Below are 18,307 nucleotides of genomic sequence, written 5' to 3' on the forward strand. Positions count from 1 at the left end.
CAAACTCCCACCCAATCCCCTCCCATAAAAACCCATCTCCCCAAACTTCTAACAATCCCCTCTCCCCTGAAATAGCCCATCTCCCCAAACTCCTACCCAATATCCCCTCCCCTTGAAATACCCCATCTTCCCAAACTCTTACCCAGTCCCACTCCTCATAAAAACCTCACCTCCCCAAACTCCCACCAATCCCCCCTCCCCCTGAAATATCCCATCTCCCCAGACTCCTAACTAATCCCCCCCTCCCCACACGATGCCCACCCAGTCAACCACCCATTTCCTCTAAATTACAGACCTCACGTTGAGCAGTCAGCACTCCCAGCAGGGGGCACAGTAGCATAGTGGTTAGCACTGCTACCTCACAGCACCAGGGAGCTGGGTTCAATTCCCGGCTTGGGTCACTGTCTATGCAGAATCCGCATGTCTTCCCTGTGTCTGTATGGGTTTCCTCCAGGTTCTCTGGTTTCCTCACGCAGTCCAAAGACGTGCGGGTTAGATGGACTGGCCATGCTAAATTACCCTTTAGTGTCAGAGGGATTCGCTAGGGTAAATGCTTGGGGTCATGGGGATAGGTGGGATTGTGGTCAGCGCACACTCGTTGGACCAAATGGTCTCCTTTTGTCTACAGCATTCTATGATTCTATGAAGAGCAAGGCCAGAATTAACAGAGGGAAGTCTAAGGCTTTCCGTGTGGAGTGGGTGGGTTAGATTATTCCAAAATCAGGTATTCCATCCTGCACCTAAGAAGGAACTCTAACTACATTGCTGCTTTGTGTTACATCTTTGTAATCAATGGAGGAGCTATACCGACTCCAATCAGTTTGGATCATGTTGATCAAGCCCGAGACAGGAGCTGAGAGCCCTGTCCTGTCAGCTTGGATCAGGAATGTCTCATAAGAACATAAGAAATAGGAGCAGGAGTAGGCCATCTAGCCCCTCGAGCCTGCCCCGCCATTCAATAAGATCATGGCTGATCTGTCGTAACTCAGTTCCACATTCCCGCCCTCTCCCCATAACCCTTAATCCCCTCGCTTATCAAAAACCCATCAACCCGCGTCTTAAATATACTTAGCAAGGCAGCCTCCACCACTTCAACGGGCAGAGAATTCCAGAGATTCACCACCCTTTGAGTGAAGAAGTTCCTCCTCATTGTCTCACTTGTTGAGACTCTGAATGAACTTGATTGGATTGAACTGGAATAAAAATTTTTTAAAAATTTCTTTGTAATCAGTGAAAATCCGTGATGTTGATGGAGGCCTTTCAGCCCATCACATCCATGCCTGTCCTCTCACCATGACTGAGAATAGCAGAGTTTAAATTTATTTATTAATGTCACAAGTAGGCTTATATTAACACTGCAATGAAGTTACTGTGAAAATCCCCTACTCTGGCATCTGTTTGGGTACACTGAGAGTGAATTTAGCATAGTCAATCCACCTAACCAGCACATCTTTGGACTGTGGGAGGAAACTGGAGCACCCAGAGGAAACCCACGTAGACACGGGGAGAACGTGCAGACTCCACACAGACAATGACCCAAGTCGGGAATCGAACCCAGGTCCCCGGCGTTGTGAGGCAGCAGTGCTAACCACTGTGCCAGCGTGCCGCCCTAGCAGAGGCAGTCACAATGGAGACACATGAACTTCCCTGAAGCTTGGCAGAGGGAAGCAAATGACTAATATACGGAAAAGATAACTATCCCCTGGGTACAAAATGGTGGGTTGGGTTAACTTTACCTCGGCAACTGCGTAATTTAGTTAGAATTACACTTAACGATGATGTGCAGGCTTCTCACTGAGCATCTGCTTCTGCCCAAAACAGTTGGCATGCTCAAAACACCTCTCTTCATTTGTGAACCCCACCCCCCCCCACACACATTCTTCCTGGCTCAGTACCTGCGGACTTTGTTACAGTTCTAATGAAGGGTCACGGACATGAAAGGTTGACTCAGTTCCTGAACCAATCGACACTGCCTGACCTACTGAGATGTTTGCTAACCTTTTCTCCCATCTTTTACTCCAAGATTTCCAAAATCATTGGAACAGAACCCCCCGTGCGATCATTCCACTGCCACCCAACAAAATTGTAGCAGATCTTGAGAACAAACGTTCAGTTATTTTTCTTCTTGGTGTAAAGGTAATAACAGTAACCTCATTAACAGGAGCAGGAGTAGTGTCTGGACCCCACAAGGCTGCTTCACCACTCAATATGATCACATCTGTTCTTTCTCTCCAACTCCACGTCAATAGACCATGGACAGAGCGGGCAGTTAGGGGGCAGATGGAGTTCAAATGTAGAGAAGCGTGAGGTAATTCATTTTGGCAGGAAGAATGTGGAGAGACATGATAAAGTAGATGAAAGGTGTACCTCTCAGTGTACCCTCTGCTGTTCTCTCACCAACTTTTACAATTGCACGATAGAAAGCATCCTTTCGGGTTGTATCACCGGTTGGTATGGCTCCTGCTCTGAGCAAGACTGCAAGAAACGCCAAAGGGTTCTAGTTTCTGGTGTCTGAGGTAAGCTGCCTCCAATACTGACCACTCTACATTTCAGTTACAGGATGTAGTTTGGACAGTGAAATCTCTCATTTTGTGTTGGACTGGGGGGAAATCCAGCATGTCCACCACAACTCTCACCAACTTTTACAGATGCACCATAGCAAGCATTCCGTCTGGTTGTATCACAGCTTGGTATGACTCCTGCTCTGTCCAAGACCGCATGGAACTACAAAGGGTCATGAACATGGCCCAGTCCATCACTCAAACCAGCCTCCCATCCATTGACTCTGTCTACACTTCCTGCTGCCTCGGCAAAGCAACCAGCATAATTAAAGACCCCTCACACCCCGGACATTCTCTCTTCCACCTACTTCCTTTGGGAAAAAGATACAAAAGTCTGAGGTCACGTACCAACTGACTCGAGAACAGCTTCTTCCTTGCTGCTATCAGACTTTTGAATGGACCTACCTTACGTAAGTTGATCTTTCTCCACACCCCAGCTATGGCTACGACACTACATTCTGCACTCTCTTTTTCTTTCTCTATGAACAGTATGCTTTGTCTGTATAGTGCACAAGAAACAATACTTTTCACTGTATGTTAATACGTGTGCCAATAATAAATCAAATCAGAAGAACAAAAGGATCCCGGTGTATATGAACACAAGTCATCGAAGGTGGCAGGAGATGTTGAGGGAGCAGTTAATAAAGCATGTTGTAGCCTGAGCTTTATTAACTGGGAAGGAGTTTGCCCCGCTCGAGCAAGACCAGAAATTCCCACCCAAGATCAATGGACACTTCCGTTGTCTGCCCCTCGCCCGCTCCGATTCCGTCGTGGGAGCGGCAGCAGAATTCTGGTGATGTGGCACAATCTTACCTGCCATTCATGCTACAGTCCCATGGCATTACGGTCAGAGAATTTGGCAGCCAGCCAAATCTCTGCTCACTGCAGCAGGATGGGAAAATCCCATTGCGAGCAAATGCCGCTAAGATTCCGTCCACTGAGTACAACAGTAAGGAGGTCCTGTTGAACTTGTATACGACACAAGTTAGGCCTCATCTGCTGCACTGTATCCAGTTCTGGGCACCATATTACAGGAAGGATGAGAAGGCATTGGAAAAAATAGAAAAAGTTCTCAAGAATGACTCTAGGGACACAGTACTACAGACTATGAAGATAGATTAGAGAGGTTGGGACTGTTCTCCTTGAAAATAGAAGATTGGGAGTATACTTGAGTACTTTACTGCAGCATGTAGGTGTAGGGTGGTAATCTTCTCCAACTGGGAAATTCATGGAATATAAGTTTGAAACCTACAGATCTACTTTAGCCTCATGCCAGGAAATATAAAAATATAAAAGCCAGGCTAGAATCACTGAATTTCTACAGTGCCCATTCGGCCCATCAAGTCTACACCAACGACACTCCCACCCAGGCACTATTCCCATATCCCCACATACTTGCCCTGCTAATCCCCCTGACACTAGGGTCAATTTAGCACAATCAATCAAGCTGACGCACACATCTTTGGAATGTGGGAGGAAACCCACGCAGACACGGGGAGAATGTGCAAACTTCGCACAGACAATGGCCCAAGACCGGAATTGTACCCGGATTCCTGACGCTGTGAGGCAGCAGTGCGAGTCATCGTGCCGCCTTAGACTGTAGCCAATTTACCGGGCTGGGCAGCAAGGAGTTAATCTGAGTACCTTTGAACGGATACAGTGAAAATTACATGTATTACAATTGTATTGAAACATCTCAAGAGTGCAACTTGCTCCAGGTGGGCAAATTAAATATCTCTGCACCATTTGTAATGACTATGTTGAAATGTCTGTAATGTTGCTTGGACGAAATTGAAGAGTCCCAGACCATAACAGGAATGTAGAGAACCTGAATATCATTGCACTTTGTGTGATAGCCACTTTGCAACGTTCTTTCAGATATTTTGTGAATCAGGTATATTTTTGCAAAAGGAAATCCAACTCAAACTCATGACTCATCCAAAAGCTTTAGGCATTGACTGAGTGCTATCAGGGAACAATGATAGCAGGGAAGCTCTGCTGACTCATGCAATCAATAGTCTGATTACCCAATATAATAGCACAAGGGACATGTCCATCAATACAACACATTCAAGGATTGGTAATGCAGCCAAGGTCTGCGTCATGGACAGTTCAACTGGAATAGGGTCACTCAAACCCTTGTGGAACTTAGGCTAAACAACTGTTACTGTGCTACCTCAAACAGCAGGAGGTTTGCTCAGATCATGAAAACTGAGATTATTCTTCTAGATACATCTTTCCTGGGAATTTCCAGATTCCAGGGGTTGACCACAATCTGTGGACAAGGAAATGGTTGAGAAATTAAACAGCTATTTTAGTTCTGTTTCACGGATGGAAGCCATGAGGTGGAGATGCCGGCGTTGGACTGGGGCGGCCACAGTAAGAAGTCTCACAACACCAGATTGAAGTCCAACAGGAGACCTGGTGAAGGAGCAGCACTCTGAAAACACATGATTCCAACCAAACATGTTGGACTTTAACCTGGTGTTGTGAGACTTCTTACTGTTCATGATGGAGACGCAGATATCTTGCCAGTAAAAAGGAAAATGCTGGAGTTCGATTATAAAAGATACAGGACATTTAGAAATTATCAACCCAATATCCTGGGATGACAGGGCTGTCATAGGAGGAGAGATTGGGTCAACATAGGCCTATATTCGCTGGGGTTTAGAAGAATGAGAGAGGATCTCATCCAAATGTGTAAAATTCTGACAGGGCTGGGAGCAGGGATGTTGTTTTCTCGGGCTGGAGGGTTTAGAACAAGGGGGTCACAATCTCAGGATACAGGATAGGCCTTTTAGGACTGAAATAAGGAGAAACCTCTTCACTCAAAGGGTGGTGAACCTGTGGAATTCTCTACCACTGAAGGCCGTGGAGGCCAAATCATGGAAATATATTTAAGAAATAAATGGATATGTTTCTAGACTCTAAAGATGTCGTGCGATATGAGGAGAGAGTTGGAGTATGGTTTTGAGATAAAGGATCAACCAGGATCACTGTAGATGGGGGAGCAAGCTTGAAGGGCTGAATGGCCTACTCCTGCACCTACTTTTCATGTTTCTGTGTGTCGAATCCAATAAGAGTGTTCACTAGAATCACGGAATAGAATCCCTACAGTACAGAAGGAGGCCATTCAGCCCATTGAGTCTGTACCGACCACAGTCCCACCCAGGCCCTATTCCAATAACCCTACACCTTTTCTCTGCTAATCCCCCTGACGCTAGGCTCAATTTAGCATGGCCAATCAACCTAACCCACACACGTGGGAGGAAACCAGAGCACCCAGAGAAAATCCACGCAGATACGGTGAGAACGTGCAGACTTCACACAGACCGTGACCCCAGCTAGGAATCGAACTTGGGACCCTGGCGCTATGAGGCAGCAGTGCTAACCACTGTGCCACCATGTCAGCCTATACTAATCAACATCAGAACCAGGGGAACAACAGGACATAAGGGAGACAGTGGCGCAATGGTATTGTCACTGGGTTAATGACGAGGAGACCCAAGGTGACGTTCTGGGCACAGGGGTTCAAATCCCACCACAGCCGAAGGCGAGATTAGACTTCAGAGCTGAGCAACGCAGTCAGGCAGACAGAAAAGGGAGAACAACCTCGCGCAACATTCATCTGGCCACTCCATACCTGTCGGAGAGTTAATCAGCTGAAGAACAAGTGGTCGCCTGGTCACAATCCCAGATCCGCGAGGGAGGAAATCCCTGAAAACGAGAATTGGAGACATTTGAACATCATTCCACACAGAGTCACAGCCGGGAAGAAATCCATTAAATAAACCAATCCAAATACAATCTCACAACCTGCCAATGATCTTTGACCATGGGCGAGAATTCCAAAGACATCAAAACACTTCATCAGATTTCCACACAAAATTCTACTCAGGCTGAGAGTTTTGTAAGGATTATTTCTCTTCCATGAATTACTCAACCACACACCCCAGGCAGGACTTTACAACCTTGCTCATGCGAGACTGGGGAATCGGATCCCGGGTCAACAGAGATTTCTGTTGTTGGACCCTTGTCCACTCCGATTCTGTCCGGGGAGGTGGTAGAGTTCCGGCCACTGTCTATAAACCAGCGAGGAAGGCCTCTGCCTTATTGTAACTCTGAAACGGAGGTTCCCACTAGCTGATAGTAGAAGGATAACTGAACAGAGATTTGGGGTGGAATTTTCCAGTCCCGCCTGCCACAGGAATCATAGAGGGCGGGGGGAGTGTAAAGTAGGATTGAACCCACCACCACTTGCAGCTGAGGTAACAGTTCAAAGTTTAAAGTTTATTTATTAGTGTCACGAGTAGGCTTACATTAACACTGCGATGAAGTTACTGTGAAAATCCCCGCGTCACCACACTCCTGTTCGGGTACACTGAGGGAGAATTTAGCACGGCCAATGCACCCAACCAGCCTATCTTTCAGATTGTGGGAGGAAACCGGAGCACCCAGAGGAAACCCACACAGACACGGGGAGAACATGCAGACTCCACACAGACAGTGACCCAAGCCGGGAATCAAACCTGGGTGCCTGGCGCTGTGAGGCAGTAGTGCTAACCACTGTGCCGCTCACTGAGTTACCGATTTTACTCATTAGTGTCTCAAGTCGGCTACATTAACACTGCAATGAAGTTACTGTGAAAATCCCCCAGTCGGCACGCTCTGGCACCTGTTTGGGTACACTGAGGGAGATTTTAGCATGGCCAACACACCTAATCAGCACATCTTTTGGGCTGTGAGAGGAAATCAGAGCACCCGGAGAAAACCCACGCAGACACGAGGAGAATGTGCAGACTCCACACAGGCAGGGACGCAAGCCGGGAATCGAACCCGGATCCCTAGCGCTGTGAGGCAGCCGTGCTAACCACTGTGCCGCTCATGGGCATTATCTTGGAAACAGAATCACACAAAGCCGATCAGAAGCTTTTAATTCTTCACCTTTGCTGTCTCCCCCTCCTGTACTACTCATTTTATTCAATAACTCTCACCTTTACGGCACAATTAATGCAATAAACCATCCCAAGGCACAGTATTAAACAAAACATGACCAAACCACATCAGGAGACATGAGGGCCATTCATCGAAAGTTTGGTCAAAGGAGGATGGTATAAGGAGAACCTTACAGGAAGAAAGAGCAGTGGAAAGACAGAGAGTCACAGAGATATACAGCATGGAACCAGGCCCTTCGGCCCATCTCGTCCATGCCAACCAGGTTTCCTAAACTGAACTAGTCCCATTTGCCTGCGCTTGGCCCATATCCCTCTAAACCTTTCCCATCCATGTCTCTGTCTGTTAAATGTTGTAAGTGTACCCGCCTCTACCACCTCCTCTGGCAGCTCATTCCATACACGTACCAGCCTCTGTGTGAAAAAGTTGCCCCTCAGGTCCCTTTTAAATCTTTCCCCTCTCACCTTTAACCTATGCCCTCTAGTTTCGGGCACCTGACATGGGGAAAGGACCTTGACTAATCACCTTGCCTACGTCCCTCACGTTCTTATAAACTTCTATAAAGTCACCCCTCATCCTCCTACGCTCCGGGGGAAAAAAGTCCCAGCTTATTCCAACCCCTCCTCAAATTCAAACAGGGAGCGAGATTTAGGCTGGAATTTTCCCATCCACTGGAATTCCCATGGCAGTGGGGGAGTGCGGAACATGTAATGGTCCATTGGAGTTGGGGGGGGGGGATGTTATCTTGAGTTTTCAGGCAAGCGTGGCTAATGAACCCCACCCTTTAGAGTGTTTCTTCAGAAGGAGCTCTTCAAAAGACAACAAAACTTACTCCAACTTATAAATCAAAGAAAGGGTTTAATAAAGAAACAGCATTACTCCAAACTTCGAGGCCTCGCCCTGGGCCACTCCACCCAAATCCACACAGTTCCTTATTGACAGTGAATCAGCTGGTCAGCTGACTATTATATCACGCTGTGATTGGTTCCATGTTTTACTGGGTCAGCTGACCCTTACATCTTGTTCCCATTGGTCACATTACATCCAATCATCGTTGTCACCAGTTACATTCTAACATAGAGAGGGGATTTCATCGGCAAAAGCCTGGGGCTGTTGAAGCCAGGGTGCTGGAGTTACACAGTGTCTAGAAAAGAGCAGGAATTTGGCATTTTCTGAGCAAATACTAAAATAGGAACGTGCAACAAGCTGAAACGACATTTTACAGCCCACCAGGGCAGCTTCATTTGACAGAATCAGTGTGAAATTTATTCTAATTAAACATGTTCTGTGGGAGGTAGTATTTCTGATTCTCGGCTTTGCTATTTTACTGGCTGACATTGAGATTTCGACTCCACGCTGAGAAGCTTCCTCGCTCTCTGCTGTCTCCGCAAGATCACCTCAGATGCTGCACCTCCACCATCCATCCAGACAGGGTCCCACAGATCCCAACCCCCAACCACTGTGATCCCATCAAACTATTTCTTAAAAGCGATTCTGCCCCGCCACAGGGGAGGCAATGGAGTAGCTGGACTAGTAATTCAGAGACCCAGGGTAATTCTCCGGGGTCCCAAGTTTGAATCCCAACACAGCAGGATGGTGAAATTTGAATTCAATAGAAATCTGGAATGGTGGTACAGTGATTAGCATTGCTACCTCACAGCTTCAGGGACCCGGGTTCAATTCCTGGCTTGGGTCACTATCTGTGTGGAGTCCGTATGTTCTCCAATGTGTGCGTGGGTTTCCTCCAAGTGCTCCGGTTTGCTCCCACAGTCCAAAGATACGCAGGTTAGATGAACTGAGCGTGTAAAATTGACCGTAGTGTCAGGGGATTGGTGGGATAAATATGTCAGGTTACGGGAATAGGGCCTGGGTGGTATTGTGATTGGTGCAGTCTCAATGGGCTGAATAGAGATTCTATGAAATTCATCAGACTTGGCAGAAAAAGTACCAGCAAGCTGGTTACCCTGGCTGGCAGGTCTAGGGTCTTGGGGGGGGCGCAGGCTCAGGAGAAGGGTCCGGCATTTAGCAGCCTCTTCACTCAAGAGGGTAGCGAGCATTTGGAAATGTCTACCCCAGAGCTTGCGGTGGATCAGTTGAGTAGGTTCCAGGGCAGAGATCAATGGACACTGGACAGGAACAAGAAGCGTGGAATGGGAGGGATTGGGTGGCAAAATGGAATCTTGATCAAGATCGGTCTTTTCAATTGGCATAGTTTAAGCTTTTTTTAAGTTTATTTCTTCGTGCCCTTGCAAATTTAGCTTGGCAGCTGCTACTTTAGTTAAATTCATTTATTCATGTCTCTAATTTAGAGGGATATGGGCAAATGCAGGCAAATGGGGTTAGCTTAGATGGACTTTTTGGTCAGCATGTACCAGTTTGGGCAGAAGGGCCTCTCTCTGTGCTGTACCTTCTTTGATTCTGTGAAGTAGGCTTACATTAACACCGCAATGAAGTTAATGTGAAAATCCCCTAGTCGTCACACTCTGGCGTCTGTTCGGGTACACTGAGGGAGAATTTAGCATGACCAGTGCACCTGACCAGCACATCTTTCAGACTGTGGGGGGAAACTGCGACACCCAGAGGAAACATACGCAGGCACAGAGAGAGGACGCTGACTCACACAGACAGTCACCCAAGCCGGGAATCGAACCCAGGTCCCTGGCGCTGTGAGGCAGCAGTGCTAACCCGCTGTGCCACCAAATGAACAAACCCAGAATCCTGCTGCTCCACACTGCGCCTGGCAGCGAGCGCTTCTACACCCACACCGACATCTGCTAAGCGGGTCCTCATCCGAGCTTTCAAAGCGAAAGGGCAGCGAGCGCCTGGGGAAGTCAGGGAGGCAGGAAGGAGACCAACGCAGAGACACAAAGGAATGCTCCCAGTCAGCTGGACTGACACAATGCTTCCAAAGAGAACAAATAAATTGCTCAGAGAGAGAGGGAGAGAAAAAAAAAACACAGACAAACAATTGCTCACAAACATGCTTGGAAAGCACAAGCGTTTCTCTCAAGTGGTTTTAATGTCGGGGGGGTGGGTGGAACCAGTAAGAACGACCCAGGGAGATCAATCGAGTTTACTGAGCACAGATGACACACACACACAGTATTGTGGATTCTCCGAGAGAGGCTGCAGCGCTGCACAAGTCAAGGTTCCTCAGTGACAGGCAGTTAGCCACTGGTGTTGTGGCAGCTTTCACCTTGGTCACCTTAATCTGGAGGCAATTTGCCCGATGTTGGAGCACATGAGCGAGCGGTATTTCAAAACCCGTCGGATTAAATCAGACGCTATTTCCCCCTGGGCACTCCAAACCTTTCACTGCCAGAGAGTTAGGACACAAAATGTCTGCAACAGCTAACAGAGCGAGGGGGAGATGGGGTGGTGGCGGGGAAGGGGGTAGATGGGTGGGGTGAGTGAGAGGGAATCATTAGACCCCACCCTCCCTTCACCCCTATCTGTAGGGGAGGCAGTGGCCCAGTGGTATTACCGCTAGACTTTTAACCCAGAAACTCACAGTTAATGTTCTGGGGACAAAAACGGAAAAAGTGCTGGAAAATCTCAGCAGCTCTCACATCGTCTGGGGAGAGAGAATAGAACCAACTTTGAGAGTCTAGATGACCCTTCGTCAGAGCTGGGGGCCAGGGTTCGAATCCCGCCACGCCAGATGGTGGAATTTGAATTTGAATTCAATAATAAAAAATCTGGAATTAAAAATCTACTGGTGACCATGAAACCATTGTCCTTTAGAAATCATAGAAACCCTACAGTGCAGAAGGAGGCCATTCGGCCTATCGAGTCTGCACCGACCACAATCCCACCCACGCCCTCCCCCCATATCTACCTGCTAATCCCTCTAACCTACGCAACTCACCACTCGAAGGGGCAATTTTTATTTTAGCATGGCCAATCAATCTGATCCGCACATCTTTGGACTGTGGGAGGAAACCCACACCGACACGAGGAGAATGTGCAAACTCCACACAGACAGTGACCCGAGCCGAGAATCAAACCCAGGTCCCTGGAGCTGTGAAGCAGCAGTGCTAACCACTGTGCTACCGTGCCACCCCATTGTCAATGGTTGGAAAAACCCATCTAGTTCACTAATGTCCTTTGGTCTGGCCTGCATGTGACCCCAGAGACATGGCAATGTGCTTGACTCTCAACTGCCCTCCAAGGGCAACTAGAGATGGGCAATAAATACTGGCCAGCCAGCGATGCCCGTGTCATACTAATGAATAAAGAAAAACCCAATACCTTGCTGAAAGATGGATAATAAGATGACTCTGGGCTTGCAGAGTGACTGTCTACTTATTTACAACCCTGAATGGCTGATGTCAAGTCTCGAGATTACTGAGCACACAAACTTAGATGATCCGTGAGGTCCTCTGGATAATGTTTCAGGACATCGAGTGCCATCTCCTGTGTCCAGGAAGCCGTTGGAGTTTGACCTGTACCCCACCCCCACCCCGAGGAAAACCAATCTTGGTTCAGGTAACATTTAGAACAGCAGTCATGTATTAGACACACAAATATGCTTACCATTGCACAGTTTTTGATTTGATTTATTATTGTGGAAAGTATTGTTTCTTGAGCGCTATACAGACAAAGCATACCATTCATAGAGAAGGAAAAGAGAGAGCGCAGAAGGTAGTGTTGCAGTCATAGCTAAGGTGTAGAGAAAGATCGACTTAATGCAAGGTAGGTCCATTCAAAAGTCTGACGGCAGCAGGGAAGAAGCTGCTCGGTTGGTACGTGACCTCAGACTTTTGTATCTTTTTCCCGACAGAAGAAGATGGAAGAGAGAATGTCCGGGGTGGGGGTCCTTAATTATATTGGCTGCTTTGCCAAGGCAGCGGGAAGTGTGGACAGAGTCAGTGGATGGGAGGCTGGCTTGCGTGGCTAAGCCATAGCCAATCCACCGAACCCACACACACATCTTTGGACCGTGGGAGGAAACCGGAGCAGCCGGAGGAAACCCACGCAGACGCAGGGAGAATCCACATGGACGATGACCCAAGCCGGGAATCGACCCAGGTTCGGCAGCAGTGCTGACCATTGTGTCACCAGTAAGGGAATCAAAGATTGTGGTGATAAGGCGGGAAAGTGGAGTTTCGGATTAGATCAGGTCAGTCCTGATCTCATTGAATGGCGAAGAAGACTCCATCGGCCAAACATCTGACTGTCCCTATGTCTTCTGGTCTTAAGTTAACGGAGAGCAGGCCAATGGAATTGGGAGGAGGCTGACATCAGGTTAAAACTGCCAAAGTAGCTTCAACAAATCTAAAAACACATTTCTACACATATTTTCTTTGGCAGTTTTGCAGCAATTCGAGGGGATGCCAGGATTGGGAATATTTCCTCAGTTCAGTCACTCCATAGCTGCCGCTCTCTGAGCTACAAGGGCCTCCTCATGGACCTCCAGTGTAGAGAGCCTGACCACAGTCCTTAGCTGGGTGGTAAGCCAGCCCTCCAGCCGCTAATCGGCCAAGGCAAGTGCAAAAACTCCACGGAGGCGAAAGTCCCATCACCAAGTTACTTTATTTACACCATACATCTGTACACAGCCAGCTCTCCATTCACTCCCTGCTTAATGCAGGCTGAGAGTCTGACATACCTGCTTTAAATAGGGAGCATGAAGCTCCTGGTTTTAACCATCAGTTAGGACTCATCAGGTAAAGTTAATTTATTAGTGTCACAAGTGAGGCTTACATTAACACTGCAATGAAGTTACTGTGAAAATCCCCTACTCGCCACACTCCGGGTCATGCACCTAACCAACACGCTTTTCAGAATGTGGGAAGAAACCCATGAAGACATGGGGAGAATGTGCAAACTCCACACAGACGGGGACCCAAGCCAGGAATCGAACACGCTGTGAAGCAGCAGTGCTAGCCACTGTGCTACCGTGTCGCTCTAAGACTCATCAGGTAGTTCATACTTTAGCAAGCCAACCTCATTCGCCTGGCTGAAGTGACCACAGCGAGGCAAATCACTGCCCAGTGACTGTCCTGCGCATAGCGAGGAGTAACAACCCCTGTCTCCCCTGCCCCGTCTCCCCATCCCATTTCCTACATCAGCCACCCTGGTGATCACCTTGGAGACACCCTTTGTACGATAGATTTGAGGGCCCCCCTGCTTTATAAAAGGGCTCAAAGCTGTGTGAGATGGGGGTGGGACGGTGCGAGGTTTGGGGGGGCGAGGAGTAAGACCTGACTGGAGCTGTGTGTGTGCATCCAAGTGTAGGCACAACTTGGGGGGCAGAGATAGGGGACGGAACAGGGAGAATTTGGGAGTGTTTCCCTTAGACAGACGATCGAAAGAAAAAGGATTCTTAAAAGCACAAGGGATCTTGGCAGAACAGATAGAGATAAACTGTCCCCGATGGCAAAGCGGTGAGGGATACTGAATTACAGTGATTGGCTAAAAAAAAAACAGTAATGTGAGGAAAACCATTTTTTTTAAGAAACGCAGAGTGGTTATGATCTGGAATGTATTCTCCAAGGGTGCACGCAGGCAGATTCGATCAGGACTTTCAAAGGAACAGGGTAATTATCTGAAGATAAAATAATTTTTCAGGGCTCCCAGTGGGTTGGACGGCTGGTTAATGACGCAGAGCAGTTTCGACAGCTCCAATTCAATTCCCGTACCGGCTAAGGTTTGATGCCAATCATAGAATCCCTACAGTGCAGAAGGAGGCCATTCGGCCCATCGAGTCTGCACCGACCACAATCCCACCCAGGCCCTATCCCCATGCACTTACCCGAGCTAGTCCCCTTGACACTAATGGGCAATTTAGCATGGCCAATCCACCTAACCCGCACATCTTTGGAGTGTGGGAGGAAATCTGAGCACCCAGAGGAAACCCACACAGACACGGGGAGAATGTGCAAACTCCACAGAGGTAGTGACCCAAGGCTGGAATCGAACCCGGATCCCTGGCGCTGTCAGGCAGCAGTGCTAACCACTGTGCCACCGTGCCGCGCTGTGCCATTATTCGTAAAGGCCCCACATTCTCAATCTTGCCCCCTTGCTTGAGGTGTGGTGATCCTCAGGTTAAAATCACCATCAGTCAGCTCTCCCCACTCGAAGGGGAGAGAGAGCAGCCTATGGTCCTCTGGGACTTTGGCCACTTTATCCTTTATAATGATACTGAAAACCCACCACTGACCAAACAGCTGGTCGCCCGTTTTAACATCTGAGGCAACTCACTGCCCATTTTCTTGTCTGATTCAGCTCCTGTGAAGTGTCTCAGGGCGTTTTACCACATTAAAGGCACTTTATAAATGCAAGTTATGGGATCTTAAAATTAAGGTGTAACACAACTCTCCCAGTGCAATAGAGACGGAAATGCTCACACAAGCCTCATTACTGCATTTACATCAGGAAATAAACCCGTTTGTATCAAAGGGAGAGAGGGAGAGCGAGACAGATGGACAGAGAGACACAGACAGAGACACAGACAGACAGACAGAGAGACAGACAGACACAAAGAGAGAGAAAGACAGAGAGAGAGAGACACAGAGAGAGAGAGAGACAGACAGACAGAGACAGACAGACAGAGACAGAGAGACAGACAGAGACAGAGACAAAGAGAGAGACACAGAGAGAGAGAGAGAGACAGACAGACAGACAGACAGAGAGAGAGAGACAGAGAGAGAGACAGAGAGAGAGACAGAGAGAGAGACAGAGAGAGAGACAGAGAGAGAGACAGAGAGAGAGACAAAGAGAGAGACAGAGAGAGAGAAAGCGACAGACAGAGACAAAGAGAGAGAGATAGACAGACAGAGGCAGAGACAAAGAGAGAGGCAGAGAGAGAGAGAGAGGCAGACAGAGACAGAGAGAGAGACAGAGAGAGACAAAGAGAGAGACACAGAAAGAGAGAGAGCGACACAGACAGATAGAGACAGACAGAGAAAGAGAGACAGAGAGAGGGCTCGGAGAGAGAGGAACAGAGAGAGAGAAAGGGAGGGACAGAGAGAGAAAGGGAGGGACAGAGAGAGAAAGGGAGGGACAGAGAGAGAAAGGAAGACTGAAAGAGAGGCAGCATTCAGTCGTGGGAAAAAAAATCTGCATGAAATTCAAGCCAAATCGTTGTGATAAAGATCTGAGTCACTTTATCTTGTCCATTGTATTTTTAAATCCAGCTATAGAGACCTCTCTCAGAGCCAACATTTCATAAGCTGCAGATTTATAATGTTTTTAATTATCTCAATGTAATTTTATTACTTAGAACACATTTCAGATGGCTGCAGTATTTTTAAAAGAGGGATGGTGGCGCCACTGAGCCTCAACAGCAGCATCAGTGTCAATTTTCTGTCATTGCAGCGCATTGTCCCATCCCTCATCCCAGTTCCTCTTGGCAGCGTGAAGGACATAAAGAACTAGGAGCAGGAACAGGCCATTCAGCCCGTCAAGCCTGCTTCAACATTCAGTAAGATCATGGCTGATCTGACTGTAACCTCAGCCCCACATTCCTTGGGGCGTTACCAGACGATGGAGATTGTTGTAACTGTGAAGTGACTCTAGGGTAATAGTTTCTATTAGTCTGTGGGTTATGTGAGGAACAGTGGCAAGGCCAGCATTTGATGACCATCTCCAGCTGCCCAGGAGAAGATAGTTGGTGAGTCTGCTTGAATCCGATGCTGAGAGACAGAATAAACCATCGCTCCAAAAGGCACAAAGTAATCAGTATAATAAAAGGCAAAATACAGCGGGTGCTGGAATCTGAAAGAAAAAACAGAAAAATGCTGGAAAATCTCAGCGGGTCTGACAGCATCTGTGGAGAGCGAATAGAGCCAGCGATTCCAGTCTGGGTGACCCTTCGTCAGAGCTGAGAGGAATTAAAATTCAAAGTAATTTAAAGGAATTCCTCCACCCCTCCCAAAATAAATCTCCGCTGACTCTCTTTGCTCTCAGTTTGACTCTGCCACTAACTCTCTCTACACTTGCCGCTGCCTCAGGGAAAAGCAGCCACCATAATTAAGGACCCCACACAACCCGGACATTCTCTCTTCCACCTTCTTCCATCAGGAAAAAGATACAAAAGTCTGAGGACACGTACCTACCGGCTCAAGAACAACTTCTTCCCTGCTGCTGTCAGACTTTTGAACGGATCCACCTCGCATTAAGTTGATCTTTCTCTATATCCTAACTATGACTGTAACACTACATTCTGCACCCTCTCCTTTCCTGCTCTATGAGCGGTATGCTTTGTCTGTCTCGCGTGCAAGAAACAATACTTTTCACTGTATACTAATACATGAGACAATAATAAATCAAATCAAATGCTCTGATGGAGGGTCATCCAGACCCAAAACGTTGGTTCTATTCTTTCTCTCCGCAGATGCTGTCAGACCTGTTGAGATTTTCCAGCATTTTTCTGTTTTTGTACTAAATTATCAATGACAGTCAACATGGATTTGTTCAGGGAAGATCATGTCTGGCCAAACAGATCGAATTGTTTGTGGAGGTAACAAGGAGGATTGATGAGGGTAGTGTAGTTGATGTTGTCTGCATGGATCTGAACAAAGATTCTGACAAGACTGTACATGGCAGACTGATTCAAAAAAAAATCCCATGGGATCCTAGGGAATCATCGAATCCCTATAGTGCAGAAGGAGGCCATTCGGCCCATTGAGTCTGCACTGACTCTCCAACAGAGCATCTTACTCAGGCCCATCTCACGTATACATATGGTAAATACATTTTACCCCACTAATTCTCCTAACCTGCACACTTCTGGACACTAATGGGGGAATTTAGCTGCACATCTTTGGACTATGGGAGGAAACCGGAGCACCAGAGGAAACCCACAGGAAAAATTTTTAAAAATAAAAGAATGAACAGGGTAAGGTTAGAGCCAGTCAAGGGTAGTAGTGGGAACTTGTGCATGGAGTCAGAAGAGATACATGAGGCATTGAATGAATACTTTTCTTCAGTGTTCACTAAGGAGAGGGGCCATGTTTTTGAGGATGAGAGTGTGATACAGGCTGATAGGATGGAGGTAGATGTTCTGAGAGAAGATATATTAGCAATATTGAAAAACCTGAGGGTCGATAAGTCCCCTGGGCCAGATGGGATACATCCTAGGATACTTTGGGAGACAAGGGATTAGATTGCAGAGCCTTTAGCTTTGATCTTTGGATCCTCACTGTCCATGGAGATTGTGTCAGAGGATTAGAGAGTGGTGAACGTTGTTCCTGTCTTCAAGAAAGGAAATAGGAATGACCCTGGTGATTATAGGCCAGTTAGTCTTACATCGGTGGTCAGTAAGTTAATGGAAAAGGTCCTGAGGGATAGGATTTATGACCATTTGGAAAGATGCAGCTTAATCTGGGATAGTCAGCAAGGATTCGTGAGGGGTAAGTCTTGCCTTACAAATTTGATTGAATTCTTTGAGGAGGTAACTAAGTGTGTAGCTGAAGGTGGAGTCAGTTGATCTGCCTCTCTCAAGCAATCATATCCCTTCTGTAATGAGGTAACCAGAACTGCACACAGTTCCCAAGTTATGGTCTAACCAACGTTTTATATCATTCCAGCACAATACTCTTGTACGGCACGCCTTGGCTAAGAAAGGAAAGGATTCTGCATGCCACCTGAATCCTCTGTTGACCACTTCTGCTACCTTCAGGGATGTATGGACCTTCACTCCAAAGGAGGAACCTCATCAGATTGGATAGGGAGGTTTAAGCTCAAGTTTATAAGTCACAAACAGGCTAACATTAACACTGCAATGACGTTGCTATGAAAATCCCCTAGTTGCCAAATCCCAGTGCCTGTTCGGGTACACTAAGGGA

General features: G+C 47.4%; 1 protein-coding gene across 4 annotated transcripts in view; it reads right to left on the bottom strand.

The window, feature by feature from the left end:
• LOC145358427 (dynamin-1) overlaps positions 1 to 18,307 on the bottom strand; it is a 263,584-nt gene that overhangs the window by 193,357 nt on the left and 51,920 nt on the right. For all 4 annotated transcript variants that reach the window (XM_080212495.1, XM_080212493.1, XM_080212496.1 and 1 more), the window contains exon 2: positions 6,205 to 6,278. In XM_080212495.1, the coding sequence (XP_080068621.1) occupies positions 6,205 to 6,278 (74 nt within the window). The remainder of the gene's footprint in view (positions 1 to 6,204; positions 6,279 to 18,307) is intronic.

The sequence above is a fragment of the Carcharhinus amblyrhynchos genome, chromosome 25, assembly GCF_965287045.1.
Source record: "Carcharhinus amblyrhynchos chromosome 25, sCarAmb.v2.hapA, whole genome shotgun sequence".
Classification (NCBI taxonomy): Eukaryota; Metazoa; Chordata; class Chondrichthyes; order Carcharhiniformes; family Carcharhinidae; genus Carcharhinus; species Carcharhinus amblyrhynchos.